This window comes from Oncorhynchus gorbuscha, linkage group LG10 (assembly GCF_021184085.1).
Source record: "Oncorhynchus gorbuscha isolate QuinsamMale2020 ecotype Even-year linkage group LG10, OgorEven_v1.0, whole genome shotgun sequence".
Taxonomy (NCBI): domain Eukaryota; kingdom Metazoa; phylum Chordata; class Actinopteri; order Salmoniformes; family Salmonidae; genus Oncorhynchus; species Oncorhynchus gorbuscha.
In genome coordinates this window covers 721,958-738,911 of record NC_060182.1, presented here as the reverse complement: position 1 = coordinate 738,911, position 16,954 = coordinate 721,958, and the positions used below count along the sequence as shown (strand labels likewise).

At 45.5% G+C, this 16,954-nt stretch overlaps 1 protein-coding gene across 1 annotated transcript in view; it reads left to right on the top strand.

Annotated features, from left to right (window-relative positions):
* LOC124045442 (plasma membrane calcium-transporting ATPase 3-like) overlaps window positions 1-16,954 on the top strand; it is a 461,204-nt gene that overhangs the window by 341,233 nt on the left and 103,017 nt on the right. The window contains exon 4 of the mRNA XM_046364731.1: window positions 11,808-11,879. Within this exon, the coding sequence (XP_046220687.1) occupies window positions 11,808-11,879 (72 nt within the window). The remainder of the gene's footprint in view (window positions 1-11,807; window positions 11,880-16,954) is intronic.

Below are 16,954 nucleotides of genomic sequence, written 5' to 3'. Positions count from 1 at the left end.
GGGTACTGGGTCTATCCACAGGGGGTACTGGGTCTATCCACAGGGGTACTGGGTCTATCCACAGGGGGTACTGGGTCTATCCACAGGGAGTACTGGGTCTATCCACAGGGGGGGGTACTGGGTCTATCCACAGGGGTACTGGGTCTATCCACAGGGGGGGTTTCTGGGTCTATCTACAGGGAGTACTGGGTCTATCCACAGGGGGTACTGGGTCTATCCACATAGGGTACTGGGTCTATCCACAGGGGGTACTGGGTCTATCCACAGGGGGTACTGGGTCTATCCACAGGGAATACTGGGTCTATCCACAGGGGGTACTAAAGGGTGTACTGGGTCTATCCACAGGGAGTACTGGGTCTATCCACAGGGAGTACTGGGTCTATCCACAGGGGATACTGGGTCTATCCACAGGGGGTACTGGGTCTATCCACAGGGAGTACTGGGTCTATCCACAGGGGGTACTGGGTCTATCCACAGGGGGTACTGGATCTATCCACAGGGGGTACTGGGTCTATCCACAGGGGGTACTGGGTCTATCCAATGGGAGTCCTGGGTCTATCCACAGGGGGTACTGGGTCTATCCACAGGGGGTACTGGGTCTATCCACGGGGGTACTGGGTCTATCCACAGGGGGTACTGGGTCTATCCACAGGGGATACTGGGTCTATCCACAGGGGGTACTGGGTCTATCCACAGGGGGTATTGGGTCTATCCACAGGGGTACTGGGTCTATCCACAGGGGGGGGTACTGGGTCTATCCACAGGAAGTACTGGGTCTATCCACAGGAAGTACTGGGTCTATCCACAGGGAGTACTGGGTCTATCCACAGGGGATACTGGGTCTATACACAGGGGGTACTGGGTCTATCCACGGGGGTAATGGGTGTATCCACGGGGGGTACATGGGTCTATCCACAGGGGTACATGGGTCTATCCACAGGGGGTAATGGGTCTATCCACAGCGGGTACTGGGTCTATCTAAAGGGTTACTGGGTCTATCCACAGGGGGTACTGGGTCTTTCCACAGGGGGTACTGGGTCTTTCCACAGGGGGTACTGGGTCTTTCCACAGGGGGTACTGGGTCTTTCCACAGGGGGTACTGGGTCTTTCCACAGGGGGTACTGGGTCTTTCCACAGGGGGTACTTGAGAAGACTCATGAGACCATAGGACTACTGGTAAAAATGCAAATGATGTGGTAAATCAGGGGTACTCTGGGCAGAGCAACATTTAGTTGGTGGAACAGTAACCGAAAAAGGTTGGGAACCACTGCTGTAGATGTCCCGATAGGATGCTCCTTTTGGTCATTGAATCCTTCAGTGACTCTGGATGTGACCTCGTATGAAGCCGTACGTGACTCGTTCAGTGACTCTGGACGTGACCTCGTATGAAGCCGTACGTGACTCGTTCAGTGACTCTGGACGTGACCTCGTATGAAGCCGTACGTGACTGCTCAGTGACTCAGTGACTCTGGACGTGACTCGTTCAGTGACTCTGGACTCGTGAATGTTCGTGAGTTCAGTGACTCTGGACGTGACTCGTTCAGTGACTCTGGACGTGACCTCGTATGAAGCCGTTCGTGACTCTGGACGTGACCTCGTATGAAGCCGTACGTGACTCGTTCGTGACTCTGGACGTGACCTCGTATGAAGCCGTACGTGACTCGTTCGGTGACTCTGGACGTGACCTCGTATGAAGCCGTTCGTGACTCGTTCAGTGACTCTGGACGTGACCTCGTATGAAGCCGTACGTGACTCGTTCAGTGACTCTGGACGTGACCTCGTATAAAGCCGTTCGTGACTCGTTCACTGACTCTGGACGTGACCTCGTATGAAGCTGTTCGTGACTCGTTCAGTGACTCTGGACGTGACCTCGTATGAAGCCCTACGTGACTCGTTCAGTGACTCTGGACGTGACCTCGTATGAAGCCGTACGTGACTCGTTCAGTGACTCTGGACGTGACCTCGTATGAAGCCGTACGTGACTCGGTACTGGCGACTGCAGGATAATAACGAGAGTACAAATAACAGTGTGACATAAATATTCTAACTCATCACGTTAAATTATGTTTTGAATCTAGAAGATAGGAGAATGCACCTTTTTCAGTTCTGCATCCATTTTACTGGGCTAAACTTCTTCATATATAGTCCTGTTTCTTCTAGAAAGTCTAGATAAACCTGTGAAGAAGTGAATTATATGTTGTTCAAGCCTAGTTAGGCTATGCGTTTAAGTAAAGAACTCATTATACATTACATTTGATAAAAATTGTTTATTTTTTGTCAATAATTTTTTCATTCGGGGTACAGATTAGAATGTTGTATTCTATTATACATCTTATATTATGTTAATTGATGTTTGTTAATGTTAAGTCATTCATAGTTAATTTACTTAATAATGATAATCAGACTCAAATGTTTGTATTTCTCCTCTTTTCTTATGTCCATATAGGCTGAATATTCATTACCAGAATGTCCAAAGCACTCTGGTATATGGACCCCCATCACAGGGCCTTGGATCCTACGATTACAACAGATACCTGGAAACACAACACAGGGCACCCAAACTGGATCAAGATCTGCTTTGGGGTTACTGTAGTCTGCTCTCTACCTCAATATCCAAGCCTTGGGCAAACCGAGATCACTTCACAGGTATTTTTATGAATAGATTGTGTCACTTTTTCCGATCAATTAAGTTTGTGAGAAGCTACTACTCCTTGTAGATTGACTGTGTCTGATGATGGGAAGCTACTACTCCTTGTAGATTGACTGTGTCTGATGAGGGGAAGCTACTACTCCTTGTAGATTGACTGTGTCTGATGATGGGAAGCTACTACTCCTTGTAGATTAGATTCACTGTGTCTGATGATGGGAAGCTACTACTCCTTGTAGATTCACTGTGTCTGATGATGGGAAGCTACTACTCCTTGTAGATTGACTGTGTCTGATGATGAGAAGCTACTACTCCTTGTAGATTGACTGTGTCTGATGATGGGAAGCTACTACTCCTTGTAGATTGACTGTGTCTGATGATGGGAAGCTACTACTTGTAGATTGACTGTGTCTGATGATGGGAAGCTACTACTCCTTGTAAATTGACTGTGTCTGATGATGGGAAGCTACTACTCCTTGTAGATTGACTGTGTCTGATGATGGGAAGCTACTACTCCTTGTAGATTGACTGTGTCTGATGAGGGGAAGCTACTACTCCTTGTAGATTGACTGTGTCTGATGATGGGAAGCTACTACTCCTTGTAGATTAGATTCACTGTGTCTGATGATGGGAAGCTACTACTCCTTGTAGATTCACTGTGTCTGATGATGGGAAGCTACTACTCCTTGTAGATTGACTGTGTCTGATGATGAGAAGCTACTACTCCTTGTAGATTGACTGTGTCTGATGATGGGAAGCTACTACTCCTTGTAGATTGACTGTGTCTGATGATGGGAAGCTACTACTTGTAGATTGACTGTGTCTGATGATGGGAAGCTACTGCTCCTTGTAAATTGACTGTGTCTGATGATGGGAAGCTACTACTCCTTGTAGATTGACTGTGTCTGATGATGGGAAGCTACTACTCCTTGTAGATTGACTGTGTCTGATGATGGGAAGCTACTACTCCTTGTAGATTGACTGTGTCTGATGATGGGAAGCTACTACTTGTAGATTGACTGTGTCTGATGATGGGAAGCTACTACTCCTTGTAAATTGACTGTGTCTGATGATGGGAAGCTACTACTCCTTGTAGATTTACTGTGACTGATGATTTCTATTTTTTTATTTATTATTCCACCTTTATTTAACCAGGTAGGCCAGTTGAGAACTAGTTCTCATTTGCAACTGCGACCTGGCGAAGATAAAGCAAAGCAGTGTGACACAGACAACAACAGTTACGCATGGAATAAACACATGGAATAAACAATAAACAAGCCAATGACATAGTAGACAAAAATTAAGTCTATATACATTGTGTGCAAAAGGCATGAGGAGGTAATTGCAATAAATAGGCCATAGGAGCGAATGATTACCATTTAGCAGATTAACACTGGAGTGATAAATGATCAGATGATCATGTACAGGTGGAGATATTGGTGTGCAAAAGAGCAGAAAAGTAAATAAAATAAAAACAGTATGGGGATGAGGTAGGTAGATTGGGTGGGCTATTTACAGATGGACTATGTACAGCTGCAGTGATCGGTTAGCTGCTCAGATAGTTGATATTTAAAGTTGGTGAGGGAAATAAAAGTCTCCAACTTCAGCGATTTTTGCAATTCTTTCCAGTCCGTGGCAGCAGAGAACTGGAAGGAAAGGCTGCCAAATGAGGTGTTGGCTTTGGGGATGATCAGTGAGATATACCTGCTGGAACGTGTTCTACGGGTGGGTGTTGTTATCATGACCAGTGAACTGAGATAAGGCGGAGCTTTACCTAGCATAGACTTATAGAAGACCTGGAGCCAGTTGGTTTGGTGACAAATATGTAGCGAGGGCCAGCCGACTAGAGCATACAGGTTGCAGTGGTGGGTGGTGTAAGGTGATCTGGTAACAAAATGGATGGCACTGTGATAAACTGCATCCAGTTTGCTGAGAAGAGTATTGGAAGCTATTTTGTAGATGACATAGCCGAAGTCGAGGATCGGTTGGATAGTCAGTTTTACTAGGGTAAGTTTGGCGGCGTGAGTGAAGGAGGCTTTGTTGTGAAATAGATAGCCGATTCTAGATTTGATTTTGTTTGGAGATGTTTAATATGAGTCTGGAAGGAGAGTTTACAGTCTAGCCAGACACCTAGGTATTTGTAGTTGTCCTCGTATTCTAGGTCAGAACCGTCCAGAGTAGTGATGCTAGTCGGGCGGGCGGGCGGGTGCTGGCAGCGAACAGTTGAAAAGCATGCATTTTGTTTTACTAGCGTTTAAGAGCAGTTGGATGCCATGGAAGGAGTGTTGTATGGCATTGAAGCTCTTTTGGAGGTTAGTTAGCACAGTGTCCAAGGAAGGGCCAGAAGTATACAAATTGGTGTCGTCTGCGTAGAGGTGGATCAGGACTCACCAGCAGCAAGAGCGACATAATTGATATATACAGAGAAAAGAGTCGGCCCGAGAATTGAACCCTGTGGTACCCCCATAGAGACTGCCAAAGGTCCGGACAACATGCCCTCCGATTTGACACACTGAACTCTGTCTGCAAAGTAGTTGGTGAACCAGGCGAGGCAGTCATTAGAGAAACCAAGGCTATTGAGTTTGTTGATAAGGATAAGGTGATTGACAGAGTCAAAAGCCTTGGCCAGGTCGATGAAGACGACTGCACTGTACTGTCTTTTATCTATGGCAGTTATATCGTTTAGTACCTTGAGCGTGGCTGAGGTGATGGAAAGCTACTACTCCTTGTAGATTCACTGTGTCTGATGATGGAAAGCTACTACTCCTTGTAGATTGACTGTGTCTGATGATGGGAAGCTACTACTCCTTGTAGATTGACTGTGTCTGATGATGGGAAGCTACTACTCCTTGTAGATTGACTGTGTCTGATGATGAGAAGCTACCACTCCTTGTAGATTCACTGTGTCTGTTGATGGGAAGCTACTACTCCTTGTAGATTCACTGTGTCTGATGATGGGAAGCTACTACTCCTTGTAGATTCACTGTGTCTGATGATGGGAAGCTACCACTCCTTGTAGATTCACTGTGTCTGATGATGGGAAGCTACTAATCCTTGTAGATTCACTGTGTCTGATGATGGGAAGCTACCACTCCTTGTAGATTCACTGTGTCTGATGATGCAAAACTGCACTGTTTATTCTGTATTTTGGAAAGCTTTATGTTTTAAAACTTCCTGTTTCTTTGTTCTGTATTCCAAATGAGATGTCAGAGAGGATGTGGTGCATGTGAAAGCGTCCATGGCAGTATCCCACATTGACCAGACGTCACCAACAGTCCATTCACAAACACACACCAGAGTTGAACGTTTTATGAGAACATCATGCGGACTGGTAAGCCTTCAGTATAACACTCTGTTGCAAGGTTTGGAGAAAATGTCCCAACATCACCCTTGCTTCCTACTGGACTCTACACCTGAAGACCAGTGGAGGCAGTGGATTGACTACTTCAAACTATCATTGACTTTTACTTTCTACAAATATGTCTGTGGTAACTATCTAGGCACTCTGATATATTCATATGAAAGGTATCCTCAGATAGCAATGGCTTCTTGAGACCAGGCAAGTTTCTGTCTGATAGCAATGGCTTCTTGAGACCAGGCAAGTTTCTGTCTGATAGCGATGGCTTCTTGAGACCAGGCAAGTTTCTGTCTGATAGCGATGGCTTCATGAGACCAGGCAAGTTTCTGTCTGATAGCGATGGCTTCATGAGACCAGGCAAGTTTCTGTCTGATAGCGATGGCTTCATGAGACCAGGCAAGCTTCTGTCTGATATCGATGGCTTCATGAGACCAGGCAAGCTTCTGTCTGATAGCGATGGCTTCATGAGACCAGGCAGGCTTCTGTCTGATAGCGATGGCTTCATGAGACCAGGCAAGATTCTGTCTGATAACGATGGCTTCATGGGACCAGGCAAGCTTCTGTCTGATAGCGATGGCTTCATGGGACCAGGCAAGTTTCTGTCTGATAGCGATGGCTTCATGGGACCAGGCAAGCTTCTGTCTGATAGCGATGGCTTCATGGGACCAGGCAAGTTTCTGTCTGATAGCGATGGCTTCATGAGACAAGGCAAGCTTCTGTCTGATAGCGATGGCTTCATGAGACCAGGCAAGCTTCTGTCTGATAGCGATGGCTTCATGAAACCAGGCAAGCTTCTGTCTGATAGCGATGGCTTCATGAAACCAGGCAAGCTTCTGTCTGATAGTTGTCGACCTCCACAAGTCTGGTTCATCCTTGAGAGGTGAAGGTGCCACGTTCATCTGTCCAAACATTAGTATGCAAGTATAAACACCATGGGACCACGCAGCTGTCATACTGCTCAGGAAGGAGATGCATTCTGTCTCCTAGAGATGAACATACTTTGGTGTGAAATGTGCAAATCAATCCCAGAACAACAGCAAAGGACCTTCTGAAGATGCTGGAGGAAACATGTACAAAAGTATCTGTATCCACAGTAAAACAAGCCCTATATCGACATAACCTGAAAGGCCGCTCAGCAAGGAAGAAGCCACTGCTCCAAAACCGCCATAAAAAAGCTAGACAATGGTTTGCAACTGCACATGGGGACAAAGATTGTACTTTTTGGAGAAATGTCCTCTGGTCTGATGAAACAAAAATAAAACTCTTTGGCAATAATGACCATCGTTATGTTTGGAGGAAAAAGGGGGAGGCTTGCAAGCCGAAAAACACCATCCCAACCGTGAAGCACGGGGGTGGCAGCATCATGTTGTGAGGGTGCTTTGCTGCAGGAGGGACTGGTGCACTTCACAAAATAGATGGCATCATGAGGGGGGGAAATTATGTGGATATTTTGAAGCAACATCTCAAGACATCAGACAGGAAAGTAAAGCTTGGTCGCAAATGGGTCTTCCAAATGGACATTGACTCCAAGCATACTTCCAAAGTTGTGGCAAAATGGCTTAAGGACAACAAAGTCAAGGTGTTGGAGTGGCCATCACAAAGCCCTGACCTCAATCATCTAGAAAGTTTGTGGGCAAAACTGAAAATGCGTGTGTGAGCAAGGAGGCCTAGAAACCTGACTCAGTTACACCAGCTCTGTCAGGAGGAATGGGCCAAAATTCTCCCAACTTATTGTGGGAAGCTTGTGGAAGGCTGACCAAAATGTTTGACACCAAGTTAAACAATTTAAAGACAATGTTACCAAATACTAATTGCGTGTATGTAAACTTCTGACACACTGGGAATGTAATGAAATAAATAAAAGCTGAAAGAAATCATTCTCTCTACTATTATTCTGACATTTCACATTCTTAAAATAAAGTGGTGATCCTAACTGACCTAAGACATGGAATTTTTACTTGGATTTAATGTCAAGAATTCTGAAAAACTGAGTTTAAATGTATGGCTAAGGTGTATGTAAACTTCCAACTTCAACTGTATCTCCATTCCCATGTCGTCCTCAAAGACATATATACTCCAAACAGCCTACCCGACCGTCCGGATGTGTCCGCATGGTCCGAAAGCACACCGTTGCCGCGTTTTGTATCACATTCCAATTATAAAATTGGGGGGGGACAAAAATTCAATTACAAAATGTAATTGGAGGGAACTACAGTGAAGATTGAGTCTCTCTCAACAAGTTACATTTCGATCAATCTGATGGTAGTCTACACCACGAAACCATCTATGGTTGTTCAAGCCTCTTGACATGCTTATCACTTGTAGAACAGCACCGGGTGACACCCTGCCTAAACTTGGGGCTGCAGGGAACTGCCCTGGCCATGGAGAAGATGGAAAAATCCAAAGGAAAAGCGTGTGAAACAGTGTAGCACCATGATGAGCCTAGGTGAAACAAACAACCAAAAACCCAGACCTGAAAGAGACCTTTGAAAAGAGCCTATATCCTGTTGCAACCGGTTTGACTGACTTAACTGGAACAGCAGCCCACAACACATGGTGAAATTGCACAACAATTTAACATCATTGATATAGAAGTTGACATGATGCATGACCTCAGCAGGAAGGGCCTTGACAAGGAACAGTACAAGCGATTCCAAATCAGATTTACACATGGTAAACAGATATTATTGCGAGTGTTGCAAAATGCTTGTGCTTCTAGTTCCGGCAGTGCAGAATATCTAACATGTAATCTGACAATTCCGCAACAACTACTTAATACACACAAATGTAAGTAAAAGGATAGAATAAGAATATGTACGTATAAATGGATGTGCAATGACCAAGCGGCATAGGGAATGTAATAGGTGGTGAGTAATGCAGGATATGTTAACATCATTATTAATAAAGTGACTAGTGATCCATTTGTTAGTGTGGCCAATGATTTCAGGTCTGTATGTAGGCAGCAAATAAAATAAATGTTATTGATCACATACATGTGATTTTTGCGGGTGTACCGAAATGTTTGTGCTTCTAGCTCCGACAGTGGAGTAATATCTAAGTAATATCTAACAAATTACACAATATATACCCAACACACACAAATCCAAGGAGGAATGAATTAAGACTATATACACATTTGTGAGGTTTTTAGGTGACACATTTCTTTAGCCCCCTGACGTTGAAGAGGCTAAGTTGCGCCTCCTTCACCACACTGTCTGTGTGGGTGGTCCATTTCAGTTTGTAAGTGATGTGTAGGCCATGTAACTTGAAGCTTTCCACCTTCTCCACTATGGTCCCATCGAAGTAGATAGGGGGGTGCTTCCTCTGCTGTTTCCTGAAGTCCACGATCATCTCCTTTGTTATGTTGACGCTGAGTGAGAGGTTGTTTCCTGAAACCACACTCCCATAGCCCTTACCTCCTCTCTGTTGGCTGTCTCGTCATTGTTAGTAATCAAGCCTAATACTGTTGTGTCGTCTGCATACTTGATGATTGAGTTGGAGGCATGCACGGCCACGCAGTCATGATGTTTCCTACCTTCACCACCTAGGGGCGGCCTGTCAGGAAGTTCAGGACCCAGTAGCACAGGGCGGGATTCGGACCCAGAGCCTCAAGCTTAATGATGAGCTTGGAGGGTACTATGGTGTTGAAGTCAATACACAGCATTCTTACATAGGTATTTCTCTTGTCCAGATGGGATAGGGCAGTGTGCAGAGTGATGGAGGTTGCACCGTCTGTGGATCTATTGGGGCGAATTGAATTGGGTCTAGGGTGGTAAGGTAGAGGTGATATGGGTAGGTTTTAGTAGTCACAGTGGGTACTACATCTCTGATACACTTCCTTATAAACTCGGTCCCAGTATCTGTGTATACATCTAGATTATTTTTGCACGCTACCTGGAACATATCCCAGTCCACGTGATCAAAGCAATCCTGAAGCGTGGATTCCAATTGGTCAGACCAGCGTTGAATAGTACGAAGCACGGGGACTTCCTGTTTGAGTTTCTGCCTATAGGACGGGAGGAGCAAGATGGATTCGTGATCAGATTTGCCAAAAGGAGGACAGGGGAGTGTCTTGTAAGCATTCCGGAAGTTTAAATAGCAATGTTTGAGAGTCTTGGTTGCGCGAGTAGGACAGTCAACATGTTGATAGAATTTTGGCATCCTAGTCCTCAGATTTGCTTTGTTAAAATCCCCAGATACAATAAATGCAGCCTCGGGATGTGTGATTTCCAAGTTTCTATAAAGTCCAGTGAAGTTCGAGGGCCATCGAGGTTTCGGCTTGAGGTGGGATGTAAAACGGCTGTGGCGATGACGGAGGAGAATTGTCTTGGGAGATAATTTGGTTGGCATGTAATTGTGAGGTATTCTAGGTCTGGTGAACAAAATGATTTGAGTTCCTGTATGTTCCTAGAATTACACCATGAGTCGTTAATCATGAAACACACCCCTCAGCCCTTCTACTTCCCTGAGAGATATTTACTCCTGTCTGCATGATGTACTGAGTATCCTGCTGGCTTTACCGACTCCGACAGAGTATCCAGAGAGAGCTATGTTTTTGTGAAACAAAGTATGTTCCAGCCCCCGATGTCTCTCTGGAAAGAAAGCTTTGCTCGAAGCTCATCAACTTTGTTATCCAAAGACTGGACATTAGCAAGTAATATACTCGGAAGCGGTAGGTGGTGTGCGCGCCTCCTAAGTCGAACTAGCAGGCCGCCTCGAGTGCCTCTCCTCTGCCGGCGAGGTTTTGAGTCGGCCCCTGGAAAAAGTTTGATTGTTCCGGGGAGAGTGAACAAAGGATCTGGTCCAGGGAAGTCGTATTCCTGGTCATAATGCTGGTATTTCTGGTGAGTAACCACCGCTCTATATCCAATAGTTCTTTCCGGATGTATGTAATGACACACAACATTTCCTGAGCTAATAATGTAAAAAATAGTACATAGAAAACTATGCAATATTTTGTTTTTTTTTATGAGCCAGTCGCTGTGGATGTTCAGATGTGTGTCCACTGTGGATGCCCAGATGTGTGTCCACTGTGGATGCCCAGATGTGTGTCCACTGTGGATGCCCAGATGTGTGTCCACTGTGGATGCCCAGATGTGTGTCCACTGTGGATGCCCAGATGTGTGTCCACTGTGGTTGCCCAGATGTGTGTCCACTGTGGATGTTCAGATGTGTGTCCACTGTGGATGTTCAGATGTGTGTCCACTGTGGATGTTCAGATGTGTGTCCACTGTGGATGTTCAGATGTTCTTGAAAGGGGAAGAGGTGGTGAGGCACAAACAACAATTCCCGAAAAGTCAGGTCCATGAACACTCTGTGTAAAAAAGAAGGAAAGCAGTTCATTACAAGTTCAAAAACAAACACTATATGGACCAGAACAAGCCACTTGCTATCAAATCTGCCAATGTACCCTTGAGCAAAGCACTTCACACAAATTTCTCCAGGGTCACTATCAATAATGGCTGATCCCTGGCCGTGACCCTACTCTCCAAGTGTGTTTTAGGGGAGTGGGATATGCAAAAAAATATTTTCCAGTTAATACCACACACTTTTACAGGTCACACACTTGAACAAATGTGAAACAGGACAAACCCCGCCCCCCCATTTTCACCTCTGAATTTGGAGTCATTTTATTTTGGGTGGATATTTCTTCCATTTTCTGCTCGTCAATTAAATTAGTATGGCCTTATGTAACATTACAGTGTCATAAAGTTATACAGTCAATTAAATTAGTATGGCCTGATGTAACATAACATCGTCATAAAGTTACACACATCATTCTTTCTGTCTCTCTCTGTCTAGGCCTGGTGATGTCAGCTATAACAGTGCTCATCTTGGTGTTGTATTTTGTCATCCAGACGTTCGTAATAGAAGGTGAGATGTTTTTATATTGGCAACAAGCATAGGAAATATTCATGTCGTTGTGTTGCAGGTTGTGTCAATAATGTTGTTGATGTGTTGCAAGTTGAGTCAATAATGTTGTTGATGTGTTGCAGGTTGAGTCAATAATGTTGTTGATGTGTTACAGGTTGAGTCAATAATGTTGTTGTTGTGTTAATAATGTTGTTGTTGTTGTGTTAATGTTGTTGTTGTTGTGTTAATAATGTTGTTGTTGTTGTGTTAATACCGTTGTTGTTGTTGTGCTCGTAATGTTGTTGTTGTGTTAATAATGTTGTTGTTGTGTTAATAATGTTGTTGTTGTGTTAATAATGTTGTTGTTGTTGTGTTAATACCGTTGTTGTTGTTGTGCTCGTAATGTTGTTGTGTTAATAATGTTGTTGTTGTGTTAATAATGTTGTTGTTGTGTTAATAATGTTGTTGTTGTGTTAATAATGTTGTTGTTGTGTTAATATTGTTGTTGTTGTGTTAATAATGTTGTTGTGCTCCTAATTTTGTTGTTGTTGTGTTAATACTGTTGTTGTTGTGCTCGTAATGTTGTTGTTGTGTTAATAATGTTGTTGTTGAGTTAATGTTGTTGTTGTTGTGTTAATGTTGTTGTTGTCTTAATAACGTTGTTGTTGTTGTGTTAATAACGTTGTTGTTGTTGTGTTAATGTTGTTGTTGTGTTAATAATGTTGTTGTTGTTGAGTTAATGTTGTTGTTGTGTTAATAACTTTGTTGTTGTTGTGTTAATAATGTTGTTGTACATTTAAGTGATAATGCCAGAGAAGCAGGTTTTTGTTGGATATATTGGCACAGATGTTGTCTTGTCTTGCTCTGTCTTGTCCTCTGTTGCTCTGCCTCCTCCTCTGTCTCCTCCTCTGTTGCTGTCTCCTCCACTGTTGCTCCGTCTCGTCCTCTGTTTCCTCCTTTGTTTCTCTGTCACCTCCTCTGATGCTGTGTCTCCTCCTCTGTTGCTGTCTCCTCCTCTGTTTCCTCCTCTGTTGCTCTGTTTCCCCCTTTGTTGCTCTGTCACCTCCTCTGATGCTGTGTCTCCTCCTCTGTTGCTGTCTCCTCCTCTGTTTCCTCCTCTGTTGCTCTGTCTCCTCCTCTGTTTCCCCCTTTGTTGCTCTGTCACCTCCTCTGTCTCATCCTCTGTTTCCTTCTCTGTTGCTGTCTCCTCTTCTGTCTCCTCTGTTTCCTACTCTGTTGCTGTCTCCTCCTCTGTCTCCTCCTCTGCTGCTGACTGCTCCTCTGTTGCTCTGTCTCGTCCTCTGTTTCCTCCTATGTTGCTCTGCCTCATCCTCTGTCTTCTCCTCTGTTGTCTTGTCCTCTGTCTCATCCTCTGTTGCTCCTCCTCTGTTGCTCTGTCTCGTCCTCTGTTTCTCTGTTTCCTCCTTTGTTTCTCTGTCACCTCCTCTGTCTCGTCCTCTATTTCACTGTCACCTCCTCTGTCTCGTCATCTGTTGCTCTGTCACCTCTTCTGTTGCTCTTTCACATCCTCTGTTGCTCTGTCTCATCCTCTGTCTCCTCCTCTGTTGCTCTGTCTCGTCCTCTGTTTCTCTGTTTCCTCCTTTTTTTCTCTGTCACCTCCTCTGTCTCATCCTCTGTTTCTCTTTCCCCTCTGTTTCCTCCTCTGTTGCTGTCTCCTCCTCTGTTTCTACCTCCTCCTCTGTTTCCTACTTTGTTGCCGTCTCCTCCTCTGTTGCTCTGTCTCATCCTCTGTTTCCTCCTATGTTGCTTTATCTCGTCCTCTGTTTCCTCCTCTGTTGCTCTGTCTCGGTCTCTGTTTCCTCCTCTGTTGCTCTGTCTCGCTCTCTGTTTCCTCCTCTGTTTCTCTGTTTCCTCCTTTGTTGCTCTGTCACCTCCTCTGTATCATCATCTGTTTCTATGTCTCCTCTGTTTCCTCCTCTGTTGCTGTCTCATCCTCTGTTGCTCTGTCACCTCTGTCTCATCCTCTGTTTCTCTGTCTCCTCTGTTTCTCTGTCTCCTCCTCTGTTGCTGTCTCCTCCTCTGCCTCCTCCTCTGTTTCCTCCTCTGTTGCTGTCTCCTCCTCTGTCTCCTCCTCTGTTGCTGTCTCCTCCTCTGTCACCTCCTCTGATGCTGTGTCTCCTCCTCTGTTGCTGTCTCCTCCTCTGTTTCCTCCTCTGTTGCTCTGTCTCATCCTCTGTCTCGTCCTCTGTTGCTCTGTTTCCCCCTTTGTTGCTCTGTCACCTCCTCTGTCTCATCCTCTGTTTCCTTCTCTGTTGCTGTCTCCTCTTCTGTCTCCTCCTCTGTTTCCTACTCTGTTGCTGTCTCCTCCTCTGTCTTCTCCTCTGCTGCTGACTCCTCCTCTGTTGCTGTGTCTCGTCTTCTGTTCCCTCCTATGTTGCTCTGCCTCGTCCTCTGTCTTCTCCTCTGTTCAAATCAAATCAAATCAAATTTTATTTGTCACATACACATGGTTAGCAGATGTTAATGTGAGTGTAGCGAAATGCTTGTGCTTCTAGTTCCGACAATGCAGTGATAACCAACAAGTAATCTAACTAACAATTCCAAAACTACTGTCTTATACACAGTGTAAGGGGATAAGGAATATGTAGATAAGGATATATGAATGAGTGATGGTACAGAGCAGCATACAGTAGATGGTATCGAGTACAGTATATACATATGAGATGAGTGTGTAGACAAAGTAAACAAAGTGGCATAGTTAGTGGCTAGTGATACATGTATTACAATAGGATGCAGTGGATGATGTAGAGTACAGTATATACATATGCATATGAGATGAATAATGTAGGGTAAGTAACATTATATAAGGTAGCATTGTTTAAAGTGGCTAGTGATATATCTACATAATTTCCCATCAATTCCCATTATTAAAGTGGCTGGAGTTGGGTCAGTGTCAATGACAGTGTGTTGGCAGCAGCCACTCAATGTTAGTGGTGGCTGTTTAACAGTCTGATGGCCTTGAGATAGAAGCTGTTTTTCAGTCTCTCGGTCCCAGCTTTGATGCACCTGTACTGACCTCGCCTTCTGGATGATAGCGGGGTGAACAGGCAGTGGTTCGGGTGGTTGATGTCCTTGATGATCTTTATGGCCTTCCTGTAACATCGGGTGGTGTAGGTATCCTGGAGGGCAGGTAGTTTGCCCCCGGTGATGCGTTGTGCAGGCCTCACTACCCTCTGGAGAGCCTTACGGTTGAGGGCGGCGCAGTTGCCGTACCAGGCGGTGATACAGCCCGCCAGGATGCTCTCGATTGTGCAACTGTAGAAGTTTGTGAGTGCTTTTGGTGACAAGCCAAATTTCTTCAGCCTCCTGAGGTTGAAGAGGCGCTGCTGCGACTTCTTCACGACGCTGTCAGTGTGATTGGACCAATTCAGTTTGTCTGTGATGTGTATGCCGAGGAACTTAAAACTTGCTACCCTCTCCACTACTGTTCCATCGATGTGGATAGGGGGGTGTTCCCTCTGCTGTTTCCTGAAGTCCACAATCATCTCCTTAGTTTTGTTGACGTTGAGTGTGAGGTTATTTTCCTGACACCACACTCCGAGGGCCCTCACCTCCTCCCTGTAGGCCGTCTCTTCGTTGTTGGTAATCAAGCCTACCACTGTTGTGTCGTCCGCAAACTTGATGATTGAGTTGGAGGCGTGCGTGGCCACGCAGTCGTGGGTGAACAGGGAGTACAGGAGAGGGCTCAGAACGAACCCTTGTGGGGCCCCCGTGTTGAGGATCAGCGGGGAGGAGATGTTGTTGCCTACCCTCACCACCTGGGGGCAGCCCGTCAGGAAGTCCAGTACCCAGTTGCACAGGGCGGGGTCGAGACCCAGGGTCTCGAGCTTGATGACGAGCTTGGAGGGTACTATGGTGTTGAATGCCGAGCTGTAGTCGATGAACAGCATTCTCACATAGGTATTCCTCTTGTCCAGGTGGGTTAGGGCAGTGTGCAGTGTGGTTGAGATTGCATCGTCTGTGGACCTATTTGGGTGGTAAGCAAATTGGAGTGGGTCTAGGGTGTCAGGTAGGGTGGAGGTGATATGGTCCTAGACTAGTCTCTCAAAGCACTTCATGATGATGGAAGTGAGTGCTATGGGGTGGTAGTCGTTTAGCTCAGTTACCTTAGCTTTCTTGGGACCAGGAACAATGGTGGCCCTCTTGAAGCATGTGGGAACAGCAGACTGGTATAGGGATTGATTGAATATGTCCGTAAACACACCGGCCAGCTGGTCTGCGCATGCTCTGAGGGCGCGGCTGGGGATGCAGTCTGGGCCTGCAGCCTTGCGAGGGTTAACACATTTAAATGTCTTACTCACCCTCGGCTGCAGTGAAGGAGAGACCGCATGGGTTTCTTCTTGTAGTCCGTGATTGACTGTAGACCCTGCCACATGCCTCTTGTGTCTGAGCCATTGAATTGAGATTCCACTTCGTCTCTGTACTGACGCTTAGCTTGTTTAATAGCCTTGCGGAGGGAATAGCTGCATTGTTTATATTCGGACATGTTACCAGACACCTTGCCCTGATTAAAAGCAGTGGTTCGCGCTTTCAGTTTCACGCGAATGCTGCCATCAATCCACGGTTTCTGGTTTGGGAATGTTTTAATCGTTGCTATGGGAACGACTTCTTCGACGCACGTTCTAATGAACTCGCACACCGAATCAGCGTATTCGTCAATATTTTCATCTGACGCAATACGAAACATGTCCCAGTCCACGTGATGGAAGCAGTCTTGGAGTGTAGAGTCAGCTTGGTCTGACCAGCGTTGGACAGACCTCAGCGTGGGAGCCTCTTGTTTTAGCTTCTGCCTGTAGGCAGGGATCAGCAAAATGGAGTCGTGGTCAGCTTTCCCGAAAGGGGGGCGGGGCAGGGCCTTATATGCGTCGCGGAAGTTAGAGTAACAATGATCCAAGGTTTTACCACCCCTGGTTGCGCAATCGATATGCTGATAAAATTTAGGGAGTCTTGTTTTCAGATTAGCTTTGTTAAAATCCCCAGCTACAATGAATGCAGCCTCCGGATAAATGGTTTCCAGTTTGCAAAGAGTTAAATAAAGTTCATTCAGAGCTATCGATGTGTCTGCTTGGGGGGGG